The sequence below is a fragment of the Erinaceus europaeus genome, chromosome 6, assembly GCF_950295315.1.
Source record: "Erinaceus europaeus chromosome 6, mEriEur2.1, whole genome shotgun sequence".
Taxonomy (NCBI): Eukaryota; Metazoa; Chordata; class Mammalia; order Eulipotyphla; family Erinaceidae; genus Erinaceus; species Erinaceus europaeus.
The window spans coordinates 8,308,271-8,324,978 of NC_080167.1; the positions used below are offsets into that span (position 1 = coordinate 8,308,271).

A 16,708-nucleotide genomic window follows, 5' to 3' on the forward strand; every position below is an offset into this window, starting at 1 on the left:
ATGGCAAACTCAAACCCTGCCAGTGCCAGTAATGGGAGGGGTGGACCTGACAGGGCAGGGGCTGTGTGTGGACTGAGCAGGCCAGTTAAAAAGACATTCACCAGGGGTCGGGAGGTAGCGCAGCGGGTTAAGCGCACGTGGCACAAAGCGCAAGGACCGCTGTAAGGATCCAGGTTTGAGTCCCCGGCTCTCCACCTGCAGGGGAGTCACTTCACAGGCGGTGAAGCAAGTCTGTAGGTGTCTTATCTCTCTCTCCCCCTCTCTGTCTTCCCTTCCTCTCTCGACTTCTCTCTGCCCTATCCAACAACGAACAACATCAACATCAACAGCAACAATAATAACCACAACAAGGCTACAACAACAAGGGCAACAAAAGGGGGGGGGAACACATTCATCATCACCGTCAGGTAATTTTGCTATAATGACCCTTTTTCAGGGAACAGCTGATCCTTTCCGACCAGAGGGTCAACAAGCTTTTTCCATAAAGACTTATACAGTAAGTAGTTTTGTCTTTGCTGGTCACAGGGTTTCAGTCACGACAATGAACCCCACCTCCTGAAATAGTGTGTAAGCAGCTATAGACAAGACAGAAACATGTTTATTTACAGAAACAGACCTGTGGATATTTTGCCAACCTCTGACTTCTGCTAATAGAACTTTATAGAGTGAAGGAGCCAGCTTTGCCTCAGCCCTTTTTAAAAATTTTAATTAATTAATTAATTCATTATTGGATAAGGCAGAGAAATTCAGAAGGGAGGGAGAGGTAGAGAGAAACAGAGAGACACCTACAGCCCTGTTTAACCACGAGTGAAGCTTTCCTCCTGCTTCAGCTCTTTCTAATTTTAATGTGAGCTGGGTTAAAACTTTTTTTTTTTTGAAAATTTCTTCCTTTTTAAATATTTTATTATTTATTAATGAGAGGGATAGGAGGAGAGAGAAAGAAACAGACATCGCTCTGGTACATGTGCTGCCGGGGATTGAACTTAGGACCTCATGCTTGAGAGTCCAACACTTTATCCATTGCACCACCTCCCGGACCACGGGTTAAAACTTTTCATCTTAGGAATAATTTTACTAAAAAAAACCCTACTTATTTGTGGCCTGACAAGATAGCTCACTTGGCTAATTTTGCATACATTGTTATGCACACAACCCAGGTTCGAGTCTAGCTTTCACCCTATTGAAGTTAGCTTTGGTGCTGTGGTGTCTTTATTTCTGTCTCTATCCTTCCATCTGAAAAGAAAAAAAAGTTGGCCTGGAGTAGTGAAGCCATAGTAATTATATATCCCCTTGCATCTCAGACAGTAAGCTTCAGGTTTGCATACTGACCCCCCCCTTCCCAAATGTCTTAACTGGTATCTCTCTGACTTGCTGTCTTGGCAGGGCACCAAATCTTAGGGAATGCATCTCACTTTGCTTTGCTGGGCCCAAGTTTTAATCTCTATAGACTGTAAAAGGAGAGGGTCAGGCCAGGAGAACTTCCAGGTCAGTGCACCCCTAAGCAGTTCTGTGGGCTCTGAGTGACCAAAAGAAACAACTCTGCCATTGGGTGGTTCCTGTGCTGGCTGTCTTCATCAGGGAAGTAGATGAAAGTGCTTCATTAATTAACTGCAACAGAGTGAGTAAAAAAAAAAGAATTTCAGATGTATCAAGCATATTGTTGACAAGAAAGGGGCTAATTTTCCAGCTCCTTGAGGCTTTCTCAGCTGGGCATAAGGATGCTCGTTAGGCAGGAGAGCCACAGATGGGTATTCAAGTTCTGCATTCTGTCCTACTTCCAGATCTATAGTGTGTTTGCTTTCTCATGGGAAAAACCAAGCGCACCTTTCATTCCACACCTCAAACCCTGAGCAAACTTTCTGAGGACAATACACGGCTCCCTGGAGCATCTGTGATCTAGTTATTCTGCATAGCAGGTCACTTCACTGTAGGGCTGGCTCCTCTGTTACACAGATTCTTCTTCTTCTTCTTCTTCTTCTTCTTCTTCTTCTCCTCCTTCTTCTTCTCCTTCTTCTCTTCCTCCTCCTCCTCCTCCTTCTCCTCCTTCTTCTCCTCCTCCTCCTCCTCTTCCTCCTTCTCCTCCTTCTTCTCCTCCTCCTCCTCCTCTTCCTCCTTCATCTCCTTCTTCTTCTCCTCTTCCTCCTCCTTTTTTTTTTTCTCCAGAGTTATCACTGGGGCTTGATGCCTGCATGATGAATCTAGTGCTCTTATTCCTTATTTCTCCCTTTCTCTTTATTGAATAGAGAGAAACAGGGAGGGAAAGAGGAGAGAGAGAGGGAGAGAGAAAATGAGACATTTATGAAGCTTCCTTTCTGCAGGTGGGGACTTAGGGCTTGAACACAGGCCCTTGTGCATGGTAACATGGGCACTCAACCAGGTATGCCACTGCCCAGCTCCCTGTTACATAGATTCTAAAAAAAAAAAAAAAAAAAAAAACGGTAGTAGAATTCAGTCAAGGCCAGCTTGTAGGACTTTGTCTTTGATACCCAAGCATGTCAACTTCAGACTCATTGAGAAACCTCTGTTTCCCACAGCGTTCCAAAAGGGTTTGAAGCCAAAAGCCGAAGCAGCAAAAATGACCCCAAAGGCCGAGGAAGCCCAAAGGAGAAGACACTGGACTGTGGTCAGATTGTGTGGGGGTTGGCCTTCAGCCCATGGCCTTCCCCACCCAGCAGAAAGCTGTGGGCCCGGCATCACCCCCAAGGGCCAGACGTCACCTGCCTGATCCTCGCAACGGGACTCAACGATGGGCAGATCAAGATTTGGGAGGTGCAGACAGGTAGGTTGATTCTGGTTGCCACAGGGCCCAGGGAAACTCATTGTCATCAGAGACCAAGAAGCGAGGCACTCCCCCTGTTGGCTGAAGGGCACATAGCATAATTGCCAGAGAGATGGTGTCTCCCTTCCTGTTGACTGCTTCTGCTCCCACCCTAGGACTCCTACTTTTGAATCTTTCGGGCCACCAAGACGTCGTGAGAGATTTGAGCTTCACCCCCAGTGGCAGTTTGATTTTGGTCTCTGCATCTCGAGACAAGACTCTTCGCATCTGGGACCTGAATAAACACGGTATGGAAGTGATGACAGGACAGCTTGACAGCTCTCAAAATTATGGGTTTGTCTTTCTCCACTTTCCCAATGTTCTCTCTATTTAGCATTTTTTTTAACTTGATTTTTTTTTTTTTTTATTGCCACCAGGGTTATTGCTGGGCCTCAGTGTTACATGGCAAATCCACCACTCCCTGTGGCCAGCTTTTTAAAATTGTTTCTCTTTTCATATATTTAATTAGATTACTTATCATGTAGAGACAGAGACATTAATAGGTTAAGGGGAAAGAGAGAAGGACACCACGCCTGCAGCACTGCTTTGCTACTTGTGAAATGTTCCTCGTGCAAATGGGGATTGGGTGCTTGAACCTGAGTCCTTGCACATTGTAACATTTGCACTCTACCACCACCTATCCCCCCCTTCTTTTTTATATAGAGAGAAATTGAGAGGAGGGAGTGGGGAGTTGAGGAGAGAAAAAGAGAGATACCTACAGCCCTTCTTCACCATGTGTGAAGCTTCCCCCTGAAGGTTGGGACTAGAGGCATGAACCTAACCTAGGTCCTTGTGCGTGGTGTTAATAGACTTCTGGTGTTGATACGATAGTTTTTCTCTGCATTAAATAGTGAACCTTGGCGGGGGGGTCGGGCGGTGGCGCACGGGTTAGTTAAGTGCACATAGTATGAAGCGCAAGAACCCATGCAAGGATCCCAGTTTGAGCCTTCATCTCCCCACCTGCAGGGGGAGTAGCTTCACAAGCAGGGAAGCAGGTCTGCAGGTGTCGGTCTTTTTCTCTCTCTATCTCCCTGTCCTCTTCTCAATTTCTCTCTGACCTATCTAATAATATAATAATTGACCTATCCTATAATAATAATGTGAACCTTTTAGCTCAGCTGACAGGTAGCTGGTTGGATGGATATATTGGGTGGAGGGGGGTCACTGCTCTCCATTTTGCCATCCTCCTGCTTTCTGACGCTTTGTGTCTCTTCTGTTATTACTCTCTGCCAGGCAAGCAGATTCAAGTGCTGTCAGGCCACCTGCAGTGGGTTTACTGCTGCTCCATCTCCCCAGACTGCAGCATGCTGTGCTCTGCCGCTGGAGAGAAGTCGGTAAGCTTCCACTGTTGGATGCCATCTGCTCTGTTGCTTTGCTTCAGCAGAACATGGATGCGTGGAGGCCTGTGGTGGCCCCGTGTATTTGCAAATAAGCCAAGTGTCCTCAGGACCCATCTGCAGCTAGCAGAAGGCCTGCTGGTGGGCTGTGGTGCCCTCTTCCACACCTCCCCCCACCTCTTATTTTATTTTTTATTCTTTAAAAAAATATTTATTTATTCCCCTTTTATTGCCCTTGTTTTTATTTTATTTTATTTATTTATTCCCCTTTTATTGCCCTTGTTTTTATTTTATTTTATTTATTTATTCCCTTTTGTTGCCCTTGTTGTTTTATTGTTGTAGTTATTATTGTTGTTGTCGTTGTTGGATAGGACAGAGAGAAATGGAGAGAGGAGGGGAAGACAGAGAGGAGGAGAGAAAGACAGACACCTGCAGACCTGCTTCACCGCCTGTGAAGCGACTCCCCTGCAGGTGGGGAGACGGGGTTCGAACTGGGATCCTTATGCCGGTCCTTGTGCTTTGCGCCACCTGCGCTTAACCCGCTGCGCTACAGCCCGACTCCCTTATTGCCCTTGTTTTATTGATATAGTTATTATTGTTGTCATTGTTGGATAGGACAGAGAGAAATGGAGAGAGGGAGAGACACCTGCAGACCTGCTTCACCGCTTGTGAAGTGACTGCCCTGCGGTGGGGAGCTGGGAGTTTGAACTGCGATCCTTACACGGGTCCTTGTGCTTTGTGCCACCTGCACTTAACCCGCTGCGCTACTGCCCAACTCCTGACTCCTTTTTATTCTTTTAAAAATTTTTTTTACATTTATTTATTTTTTTATTTTCCCTTTTGTTGCCCTTGATGTTTTTTATTGTTGTTGTAGTTATTATTGTTGTTATTTATGTCATTGTTAGATAGGACAGAGAGAAATGGAGAGAGGAGGGGAAGACAGAGAGGAGGAGAGAAAGACAGACACCTGCAGACATGCTTCACTGCTTGTGAAGTGACTCCCCTGCAGGGGGGCAGCTGGGGGCTCGAACTGGGATCCTTGAGTCAGTCCTTGCGCTTTGCGCCACGTGCACTTAACCCACTGTGCTACTGCCCGACTCCCTGTTTTTTATTCTTGACAGTGAGCCCAGGGTCTCAAAAGGTACAGAGCCCTTCTACTGCACATGTCCCTTTTGATTTGCACTTTGATATGAACCGAAAAAGAGGAGCTGTTTGAAAATAGCTTGCTCCCATCATATGCCAGCTGTTTGTCTTCACAAAATGGTCATGGTGCACCACAGAGCCTTAAGATTTATTTATTTATTTATTTATTTATTTATTTATTTATTCATTATTTAAAAAAATATTTATTTCCTTTTTGTTGCCCTTGTTTTATTGTTGTAGTTATTATTATTGTTATTGTTGTTGGATAGGACAGGGAGAAATGGAGAGAGGAGGGGAAGACGGAGAGGGGGAGAGAAAGACACCTGCAGACCTGCTTCACTGCTTGTGAAGTGACTCCCCTCCAGGTGGGGAGCTTGGGACTCGAACTGGGATCCTTATGCCAGTCCATGAACTTTGCGCCACCTGTGCTTAACCCACTGTGCTACTGCCCGACTCACAGCCTTAAGATTTTAAGTGGGGAGCCAGGCAGTGGGTTAAACTCCCCTTCTCTGTCTTCCCCTCCTCTCTCCATTTCTTTCTGTCCTATCCAACAACAATGACAGCAGTAACAAGAACACTAATAACCACAACAACGATAAACAACAAGGATAACAAAAGGAAAATAATGGCCTCCAGGAGCAGTGGATTTGTAGTGCAGGCACTGAGCCCCAGCAATAACCCTGGAGGCAAAAAAAAAAAAAGATTTTAAAAGTGGCCACCGCCTTGTACTTTGGCCATATTATAGGTGGTTTGAATCTTACCAAATATACCATTTCCATTTCAAATCATAAAATGTGTCACTCCTGTCTTATTTGGCTCAGAAATTCTATTATTTTAAGAAGAATTAGAAACCTGAGACTTCTGTGTCTGCATCAAGCTATTTGCAGTGACAGACTTTAGGAAAGTTAAGTTCATGGCTTGGCCCAGCCCAGGTGGTTAATCATTCATAGGTAATTGGGAACTATGTGAAAATAAAAGTTTTCTTAAAGGAAGGAAAGTCACAGCCTGCTTTTAATAGTTCTCAGAAAGGTTAAGAGTGATGAGCTAGTTCAAGAGTGATGAGCTAGTTCAGACCCACATGCAGCCAGGGACCAAGCTTCCTTGGTCCGGTCACATGTATCTGGGGAGGCAGTGAAGTGGCCTGGCTGGTGGCCACTGCACTGGTGGTTGCCCTAGAGTTCACTTAAGATTATTTTTTTGGTTTAAAGTAGTATAAGGACAAAGGAGGCCCTTTGCCCTCATCCACACTTAATACCACATTTACAAATAGGGCTCAGAATCAGAACTCTCACATCTCATGTCATTAATTTTCTTTATTGTTTTCTTTATTGTTTTAAATTATTTATTTATTTGAAAAAAAAATAGGGAGAACTAGAGCATTACTCTAGCACATGCAATGCCAGGGTCAAACCCTGGACATCATACTTGAGGGTCCAACACTTACCCACTGCATTACCTCCAAGGCCCATGCCATCCTCCTTATTTTTCTTCTTCTTCTTCTTCTTCTCCTCCTCCTCCTCCTCCTCCTCCTCCTCCTCCTCCTCCTCCTCCTCCTCCTCCTAATATTTTACTCTTTAAATTTTTCAACTATTTATTCCCTTTTGTTGCCCTTGTTGTTTTATTGTTGTAGTTATTATTGATTTTGTCGTTGTTGGATAGGACAGAGAGAAATGGAGAGAGATGGGGAAGACAGAGAGGGGGAGAGAAAGATAGACACCTGCAGACCTGTTTCACTGCCTGTGAAGCGACTCCCCTGCAGGTGGGGAGCCGGGGGCTCGAACCGGGATCCTTACACCAGTCCTTGCACTTTGCGCCACATGCGCTTAACCTGCTGAGCTACCGCCCGACTCCCGGATACAATTTCTTATCTCCCTGTGATAGTATCTGTGCGCCACTCTCATCACCAACTGAAATCCTCCACCACACACCATGTCTCCAGTTATTTACTTTTTATGAGAGAAAGGGAGAGGCTGGATGCTGGCATACTGGTTGAGTACACATATTACAGTGCACAAGGACCCGAGTTTGAACCCCTGGTCCCCACCTATAGGGAGAAAGTTTTTTGAGTGGTGTAGGTGTCTCTGTCTCTATCTTTCGCTCTAGCTCCCCCTTCCCTCTCGAGTGCTGGCTGTCTCAGGTAATTAAAAAAAAAGAGTAAAAGAGAGAGATGCAGCACATCTCTCTATCATATGCAGTGCCAGGGAGTGAGTCCTGGGTCTAATGAATGCAGCTCATGCACTCTACAATTAAGTCATCTTCCTAGCCTTCTCCCCTCCTTTACTGATGATTTATTTTCTTTATTAATGATAGAGAAAGAACCAGAGTCTTACTCTAGTAATGTGGTGCTGGCTATCCTTAACCCACTACGTCACCTCACAGGCTGCTCCCTGGCCCCTTGTGCTGTCAGTCTCCCTGAGCCTGGCTCAGATTTTTCTCCATTTTAAAGTCTGCTTCTCAGACTTATCCATTGGTTAGATGCCTTGAGAATTTAGAAGTGTTATTTTACGTAAACCTTTATATTAATAGTGCGTTCTGCAAAGAGCTGTAGGAGAGGGAAGCTCTTGGCTTCACCTAGCTATGGGGTCTGAATCGGGCCTTTGGTGCCTTCTGTTTATGGTGTCAGTTCTTTTTTTAAATTTTATTATTCATGTCTTATTTTTTTAAATGTATTTATATACCTGAGAGGGGGTGGGATAGGGGGGGAAGGAAAGAGAACCAGAACATCATCCCAGCACATAAGATGCCAGCATCAAACTCAGGACCTCATGCTTGAAAGTCCAAGCACCTCATCCACCGCACCCCTTTCCAGGCTGCTACTGCTTCAGGTCTCAGCCCTTTGCTCCTGCTCTTAACCAGGCACTCGTTCCTTTCACAGGTCTTTCTATGGAGCATGCGGTCCTACACATTAATCCGGAAGCTTGAGGGCCACCAAAGCAGTGTTGTCTCTTGTGACTTCTCCCCTGACTCTGCCTTGCTTGTCACGGCTTCGTACGACACCAGCGTGATCATGTGGGATCCCTACACTGGCGAGAGGCTGCGCTCACTCTAGTAAGGACTGAGTCCCCGCTTGTGACTTCCTGGTGGGGTGACGGAAGAGAGACCCGCCTTGAATTAGACGCCCCGCTCTGAGAGGCATTTGAGGTAAAGAGCGGCCTGCTACTCATTCTAAGGCCCTGCTTGCCCTGGCCTGTCATTGTCAGCCATTTGCTCAGATTCGACCCAAGTGCCTTCCAGTCTCCTCTGCTGCCTTGGATTAAGCGTGTGAAACTTCACAGTGACTCACTCTTTTTTTTTTTTTTTAATTTTAAAAAAAATTCTCTTTATTTGTTGGATAAAGACACCCAGAAATCTTGAGGGAATGGGGAGATAGGGAGAAAGACACCTGCAGCACTGCTTCACTGCTTGTAAATCTTTCCCCTCAGTCCTTGCGCATTGCGACATGTGCATTCAACCAGATGCTCCGTCACCCGGCCCCTGACTCACTCTTTTCTTTCCTTCCTTCCTTTTTTTCCTTCCTTCCTTCCTTCCTTTTACTTTCTCTCTCTCTCTCTCTCTCTCTCTCTCTCGTATATATAGGCATTTTTATTTTAGTGGTTTAAAGATTATTTATTTATTTATTGGATAGAGACAGAGAAACCAAGGGGGGGAAGGGGAGCAAAAGAAACACCCCCAGCACTGCTTCATCAGGTGTTCCACCACCCAGCTCTCACGGTGACTCTTTCTTTCCGCTTACTAATCACTGTAGTGGCAATTTCAGAACCACTCTCTTATTGAAAGTTACATCTTTGTGTTTTCACAGACACGGTCTGCCTTTTTCCCTTTGTCTCATGAAGCAAACAATAGATAGTCCAGCCACTACTGTGTATCTTAGCCTAAAAATAAAAAGCCTTCCTTTGTACTGGGGCATTAAAGTGAGGCCTGCCCTACTTTGCATCAGGAAATTAGTACAAGCAGTCTGCAGAGCTCTCGGTCCCCTCCACAAGTCACTTGGAAACTGAGGAAGTGTACATTTTTTTTAGCCTGCAAATAACCGAGTCCACTTGGAGCACAGGGAGTGACTTGAGCCCTTTCCTAGCCACAGGCCAATGTGGGGTGGCAGGTGGCCTTCACTCCTGACCTGCTGACCTCTCTCTCCTTTGTAGCCACACACTGATGGACCCCCCCATGGACGACAGCGATGTCCACATCAGCTCCCTGAGGTCCGTGTGCTTCTCTCCCGAAGGCTTGTACCTTGCCACTGTGGCAGATGACAGGTAACCAAAAGAAATCATTTCTTTTCTTTTCTCTTGTTTCTTTCTTCCTTTCTTTCTTCCTTTCTCTCTTTCTTCCTTCCTTTTTTTTTTAATATTTATTCCCTTTTGTTGCCCTTGTTGTTTATTGTTGTAGTTATTATTATTGCTGTTATTGATGTCATTGTTGGATAGGACAGAGAGAAATGGAGAGAGGAGGGGAAGACAGAGAGGGGGAGAGAAAGACAGACACCTGCAGACCTGCTTCACCGCCTGTGAAGCGACTCCCCTGCAGGTGGGGAGCCGGGATTCGAACCGGGATCCTTATGCCGGTCCTTGTGCTTTGCGCCACCTGCGCTTAACCCGCTGCGCTACCACCTGACTCCCCCTTCCTTCCTTCCTTCCTTCCTTCCTTCCTTCCTTCCTTCCTTCCTTCCTTCCTTCCTTCCTTCCTTTCTTTCTTTCTATCTTTCTTTCTTTCTTTCTTTCTTTCTTTCTTTCAATACAGGATAGAGAACTGAATCTGCTACACTAAGCACGAGGGTTGCTAAGGAGTAACCTCCATGGCCTTCCCTCACCCCCAGTTCATTTGACAGATGAATTGCTTCACCATCCATGGGTGTCCATGTGGTCCTGGGATCCCATCCAGCACCTAGAACATAATCAGGCACATCCCCCCCGCCTTTTTTACCAGAGCACTGCTCAGCTCTGGTTTATGGTGATACAGGGGATTGAACCTGGGACTTTGAAGCCTCAAGAATGAGAGTCTCTTTACATAACCATTATGTTGTCTATCCCCACCCCAGGCACATTCTCTACTAGATGAGCACAACCCCAAAGAGATATCTTTGTGCCGCCTCAGAGCCAAGTGCTGGAGAGTTATTTGGAGCATCACCCGTGAGCGGTGCCTGGCCCCAGGTCTGCTGATGTGCTAACATGCTTTCTCTCTCCCTCTCTCCCAGACTCCTCAGGATCTGGGCGCTGGAACTGAAAAATCCCATTGCGTTTGCTCCTATGACCAATGGTCTTTGCTGCACATTTTTTCCACATGGTGGAGTTATTGCCACAGGGTATGTATCTGTTAGCTCAACAGATGGGTATGGTTTCTGCTGAACAGACTATGTAGCTTTTTCAGAAAAAGCATCTAGAATGTTCTTGCCTGTGCAAGAGCCCTCTAAGGAAATCTAAGATTACATACAATTCCAATATTCTATTCTGCCCATGTAGGTTATCATTTGCTCGTTAATATTTAACTTAAATGTAATTAGAGAGCAAGAACCCATGCCACCTAATGGGCCAAGTAGGCAAGGAAGCATAAATTAAGATGATGTGGAATTCATACAGGAACCACTTAGGGCAGAGGCCACCTCAAGGAGCATCTATAATTCAGTAGGTAGCTCTCTTCCCACTGCTACTGTTGGAGGCACAGTATAATTTAGGGAGGGCGGCACTGATGGAGAGAGAGCGAGCACTCTGCTTTCAAAAGTGTCTTGAGTCCTTGTAATCGTCTCAGCAGCCTTCATTATTCAGCACTACGGCTGTACAGCCATTCCACTCAGGGTTGAGTTTCACCCTCTTGGGTCTCCTGTGTTTGCTGGTCCAAATAGAAACACTGTGGTAAAAACATTTCCAGAAGCTGTCTCCATGCTTTGGTTTCTGTTTCATTGCAGGACAAGGGATGGCCACGTCCAGTTCTGGACAGCTCCCAGGGTCCTCTCTTCACTGAAGCACTTATGCCGGAAAGCCCTTCGAAGTTTCCTAACCACCTACCAAGTGCTAGCACTGCCAATCCCCAAGAAAATGAAAGAATTCCTCACATACAGGACTTTTTAAGCAATGCTGTGTTTAGTCTTGTTTTCTTTGTGACAGGATCTTCCTGGTGCGGGAGGTTCTGGAATTAATGGGCCAGATGTCTGGCTAGCCTTGGGTTGAGACCGTTCTCTTTGGGACTGTGAATAGAATGTAGTGGAACCAGATTCCAGTGGACTTGTCATGCATCCTTTCCTCAGGAAAGGGTGGCAGTCACAGAGGGGAAACCACCCTTGGTGACCTGAAATCTCCAGTCCACTTAGCAACAGCAATGCTTAACTCTAGTTGTTCTGAGTCCAAGTGCAGTTACTGATATTTTAGTAGCAGTGGCCAGGCCTCCAGAGCCTCTCTGTAATGCAGAGAAGTTTCAGTTCCCTCTGCTTGGAAGCGTGGCTTCTGCCTCGTACCTGTCATAGGCGTGTTTCAGATGCAGTGGTGGCGTCAGTTACCGATCTCTCCTGCAGCCGAGTGCTGCCCTCCTTCTAGAACTCCCCTCTGACCAGCAGGACAAAGTTCTCCCAGCGCCCTCTGGTCTGGTGTGTTGACTTAGTATATAGCTCTATCACAGGTGACTGCTGACGCTGTGCTCCTGACTGTTGCGGTATAATTGGTTTTCTTGGTTTTTGTTTTCAATGATGGTGTGCATGTGCAGGTGACAAGCGTGTATGTCAGGTCCCACAAGGAAGTGTTCCCAAACTGCATGACTGTCCCAGTGGCTATTGCATTTGTCAGTGGCTTGCCATTCCCTAGCATATTTATTTGTATTTTCTCAACAGCTGTTCAGGTACAACTGTGTTTTTCCTCCATGGTATCTTAAAGATATCCTTAAAAATACTGTTCTCCCTCAGTGTATAGCATTATCTAGACATTTCATTCAAAAATCTTGTCTTTGGAGAATGTAATATATTTTTAGCTATTCTAAAAGAAATGCAACATCCTGTCCTTTGACTTTCTTAATAGGTGCTTTTATGGAGTAACAGTTGGTAAAGAAGGGAATCTCCTGTGGCTTAGGAAGAGCATTTTTCTTTCCAGGAGAGAGGCTTTTGTTAGCTGGTAAAAAGTCTTTGGTTCTCTTTTTATCATTATGGGAAGAATTCATTTTTAAAAAATAATCGAGAGCAAGGCAGTTGGAAATGAGTTTGGATATATTTTTTAAAGTATGGCTGATTTGAAATTCTATATACAGCATGAGCTGAGCGCTTTCACCCAGAAACTAGTTTCAGACTTTGCCTGTGTCCTGGAGAGCAAGGCCTCCAGGAGTGATGGAAATAGCTGACTTCTCTCTGGTATTAAAATTTGACACCTTTCTAAAGAACAGCTTGCAAAGGTTTGTTCTTGTCACAGTGGAAACTGTAGACTTTCTTCATAAAAATGTGAGTGAGTACTTAAGTCAGCATCTCTAATACTGGCTAAGGAAAGAAGAGTCACTTGTCATACAACCATCAAACAAGCTGCTTTTATTTTTTATTGTGAACACTATCATACAGGCAGTATAATTGCTGTGAAATAAACTCCATTTTACACCAGTCCTGATCCTTTCGGCAGTTGGGAGGTTTGGGGCTGGGTTTGACCACACATGGACTCCCAGGACTAAATGAGGGAGTTGTATTCATTCTGGCCCCAGTGGTATTTGATTACAATGGAAGTTTCCCCCCCCCCCCCCTTGTCCACATAGTACTTTGAGAGGGGGAATAAAGAGGCCAGCTTTTAGGACAAGAGAGCTGTTTGCTTTATGAAGGTATCATAATTTGGGGCTGAAATCTATCAACAAAGCCATAGATCAGGATTAAAAAAAACTTAGGAGATGATTTATTTCTTTTGAGTTGGAAGACAAGAGACCTGGACCTACTGAGTTTGAAAGCTTTGTTTTAGACCAAAACAAGGTAAGTCAACTTCCTGTCATCCAAGCAAATGAAAGGCAAAAATCTTAAGACAGAAAGTAATAATAATAATAATAATAAGGGGCCTCTACCCTTTATTCCCCTGTAAAAGAGAATGGGTGGTACAATAAGAAAGTTGTACATATAAATAATCTTGGACACACCCTACTCCAAACAAATAAAAACGTGACTTTTGCCATGGCCACTCATGCCTGGAACAGACTTTTCCTGCGTGGGGTGATAATGCCCTCATCCCTATATAGGCAACAGCTTGTCTCTCCCTAGTTTTCTGGCACTGCAAGGCCAGTGAAAGTCCAAGTGAACAGTCATCAGCTCCTAGGCTTGTGAAACAATCAGGTCTCTGGTGACTTGAAAAGCTGCAATGAGAGAGCTCAGCTGGATCTTCTCGTTGGTCCCAACAGAAAGCCTGTACCTGAAAGAAATTAAACCAGAGGTAAGAAAAGCTTATCATGGAGAATCGCAACAGGGATCAAAGACTGACAATATGCTGAAGGGAGAAGAGAGCTGAGAGCTTCCCAGCCCTAACAGTTTTTACTACGCCATCAGGGTTATCACCACTGGGGCTTGGTGACTGCACAATGAATCCACCTCTCCTGGTAGCCATTTTTCCTTTTATTTTACAGGACAGAAATTGAGAGTGGGGAGGGGGGAGAAAAAGGAGAGAGACAGATTTGCTTTATTGCTCATGAAACTTCCCCCCTGCGGGTAGAGACAGGACTTGAGCCCAGGACCTTGCACACGGTAATGTGTGTGCCCTGCTGGGTATGCCACTGCTTAACCTCATACTGCCGCCCCCCCCCCCCCCCCCCACACACACACACACAACTGCTCAGTTCTGGCTTTTGGTGATGCTGGGGACTGAACCTGGGTCCTGTGTGCTGATGCTGTGCTATCTACCCATCCTTTCCTCTAAATACCCAATTATAAATTGGATTCAAACTGGTGACAAAAAAAATTAAAAACATGTTTGCTATTAATAGCAGTGTGTAGAACTTTGTTCTGGCTTTTAAGTAGATGTGAAGAATTAAAAAAAAAAATGTTTTTCATATGAGGCAGAGATAAGCTGTAGCACCACTCTGATACATGTGGTACCAAGGATTGAACCTGGAGTTTAGGTGTGTGTGGCCTGTGCTCTACCAGTTGAGCTATTTCCCTGACTCTTAGATATGCAGAATTTATGTGAAATTATTTCTTTAGCTAGAAAGATGGCTGTAGCACAGGACTTTCATGCTTAAGGCCCTAGGTTCAATCCACAGTACCATCAACAGCCAGAGCTAAATAGTACTCCGATTTAAATAATAACAACAACCCTGGGTCTGGGAGCTAGTATAGTGGCATTGTAAAAAACTCTCATGCTGACTTGGGATTGCCTTCTGGCTCTGAGAGTTCCAGAGTCTATCTCCTGCCATGCTAGCTCAGCAGGAGTTCCTGATCCCTCTCCCACGCAGCAACCTAGGTTGGCTCCAGTTGAGTTTTCTCCAACCCAGAGAGCACTTACTCGGGAAGAAGCACCCTCAGGCTATCCCAGCAGTTTCGTTTTCAGAACTGTGCTAACAGTGTCTCGGAAGGTATTTAAATCCACCTTGGGCAGATGCAGTGTCCAGTAGCTCACCCCTTAACAGAGTAGCCTATCTGTCAAGTGGACTAAATCTCTCTCTCTCTCTCTCTCACACACACACAACACACACACACATACTGTTACCTTCTGAGTCACAAAACTTGGAAAAGTCCTCATGCATTTTTGAATAGAAAAATACATCATGACTTTTCAGACAACCCAGTATTTCCATGTAAATTCTTATCACTAGTCCTTGCTCTGCTTTCTAGAGGGAGAAGCGTTTTACCCCCTCTTTTGATATGGAACATCCTTTTCAAGTGTTTAAGGAATTCTGTTCTGTTCCCTTTGCAAGTTCTCTCTAGCCATATACCCTGCACTGTCTAAAGTTTATAATGGCTTTACACAATTCCAGAACCCTCACAATTCAGACTCCCTCTGGAGCCCTGGGGATGAGCCTCCCCAGAGGCTCAACATTTGGGCTCATGTGGTGGTTGGACTGGAGGCTCTGGTTGCACCCAGATCTTGCTATGAACCCCCCCACACACACACATACACACACTCTTACCGAGTATACTTAGTTAAGTATAGAACTTCTTTGAGCCTTTGCTTCATCTGTAATATAGACATCACAAAAAAAAAAAAAAAAAAAAAAACTCTCATGCTGGGGGTCGGGCAGTAGCCCAGCAGGTTAAGCACACATGGCACAAAGAACAAGGACCAGTGTAAGGATCCTAGTTCCAGCCCCCAGCTCCCTACCTGCAGGGGGGTTCACCTCACAAGTGGTGAAGCAGCTTTGCAGGTGTTTTTCCCCCCGCCTCTCCCTCCTCTCTCCATTTCTCTCTGTCCTATCCAACAATAATGACAATAATAACAATAACAATGATAAACAACAAGGGCAACAAAAAGGGAAAAAAAATAGTCTCCAGGAGCAGTGGATTTGTAGTGCAGGTACCGAGCCCCAGCTATAACTCTGGAGGCAAAAAAAAAAAACACCTCATACCACTCTTGGGCCCTGACCTCAACCATGTAAGTCTCTTCCCCAGACTACCACGTGAGCAACATGTCAGTTTTCAGTCCCCTTTCTCTTGTTCTTTTTCTCTAGCTCTCTTTCTCTTTCCCTAACATGGTTTGTTTTCAATAAAGTTTAATTTACCTGAAGGGAAAAAAAAACTCATGCCTGAGGCTCTGAAGTCCCCTAGTACCACAGAAACCACAGAGCTAAGCAGTGCTGTTTTTGTTTTTTTTTTTAATTAAAAAAAATTCTTTACCTGAAACATGCATAAGAAGAGTTACGATTTTTTTCCCTCTCTTCATTCACTGAGCAGTTTGGCTGACATTTTGGCTCTGGTCTCATCAGTGAATCCCGACACAAGCATTTCATCTTGTCACCTTTTTAAGTGCCCAGACACTGAAGGCAAAACCATGATACAATGTGACAAGGGTGACCTAATCTGTGTGTGTGTGTGTGAGTGCTGATGACGGCAAATTAAGTGTTGGCCTCTGTTGACATCTGTTTTGAACCCAGTGCTTTTGTCTATTTAAATGATAGCTGCCAGCTTCACTGGGGACTAATCACTGTTTACTGAGTCAGGCAAAGTGGAAAATTGAGTTTATATTTACTTTCTCCCTGAAATGCTTGAGGATGCCAAAATGCTTTCCTAACAGCTGGATAGCTGATTGTCCCTGAAAGACCTAATGTCTGAACTAAAACTGGCCTCCCAAATTCCAGAAGCATTTTCAGAATTACTGTGGACTCAGCCTCGGAGATCCACGCAGAGGCCCTTTCTCTCCATCATGTCACTGAGCTGTCCCTATTGTTATATTCCCATGTTCTTTAAATAGTACCTCACATTCTTCCCCATGTCTCATACTACAGTGCCACCAGATGACATCATGCTGTGTATGAAAGATTT

At 45.0% G+C, this 16,708-nt stretch overlaps 2 protein-coding genes across 2 annotated transcripts in view; one reads left to right on the forward strand and one right to left on the reverse strand.

The window, feature by feature from the left end:
• WSB2 (WD repeat and SOCS box containing 2) lies at positions 1 to 12,862 on the forward strand. Its single transcript, XM_060192662.1, has 9 exons — positions 1 to 28; positions 281 to 407; positions 2,535 to 2,779; positions 2,935 to 3,066; positions 4,052 to 4,152; positions 8,174 to 8,346; positions 9,441 to 9,551; positions 10,490 to 10,597; positions 11,198 to 12,862. The coding sequence occupies exons 1-9, from the start codon at positions 1 to 3 to the stop codon at positions 11,358 to 11,360; spliced, it is 1,188 nt and encodes a 395-aa protein (XP_060048645.1). The 3' UTR covers positions 11,361 to 12,862.
• Positions 12,779 to 16,708, reverse strand: part of RFC5 (replication factor C subunit 5) — a 19,186-nt gene continuing 15,256 nt past the window's right edge. Inside the window, exon 11 of the mRNA XM_007528694.3 lies at positions 12,779 to 13,649. Coding sequence (XP_007528756.3) covers positions 13,553 to 13,649 — 97 coding nt within the window. The 3' untranslated portion in view covers positions 12,779 to 13,552. The remainder of the gene's footprint in view (positions 13,650 to 16,708) is intronic.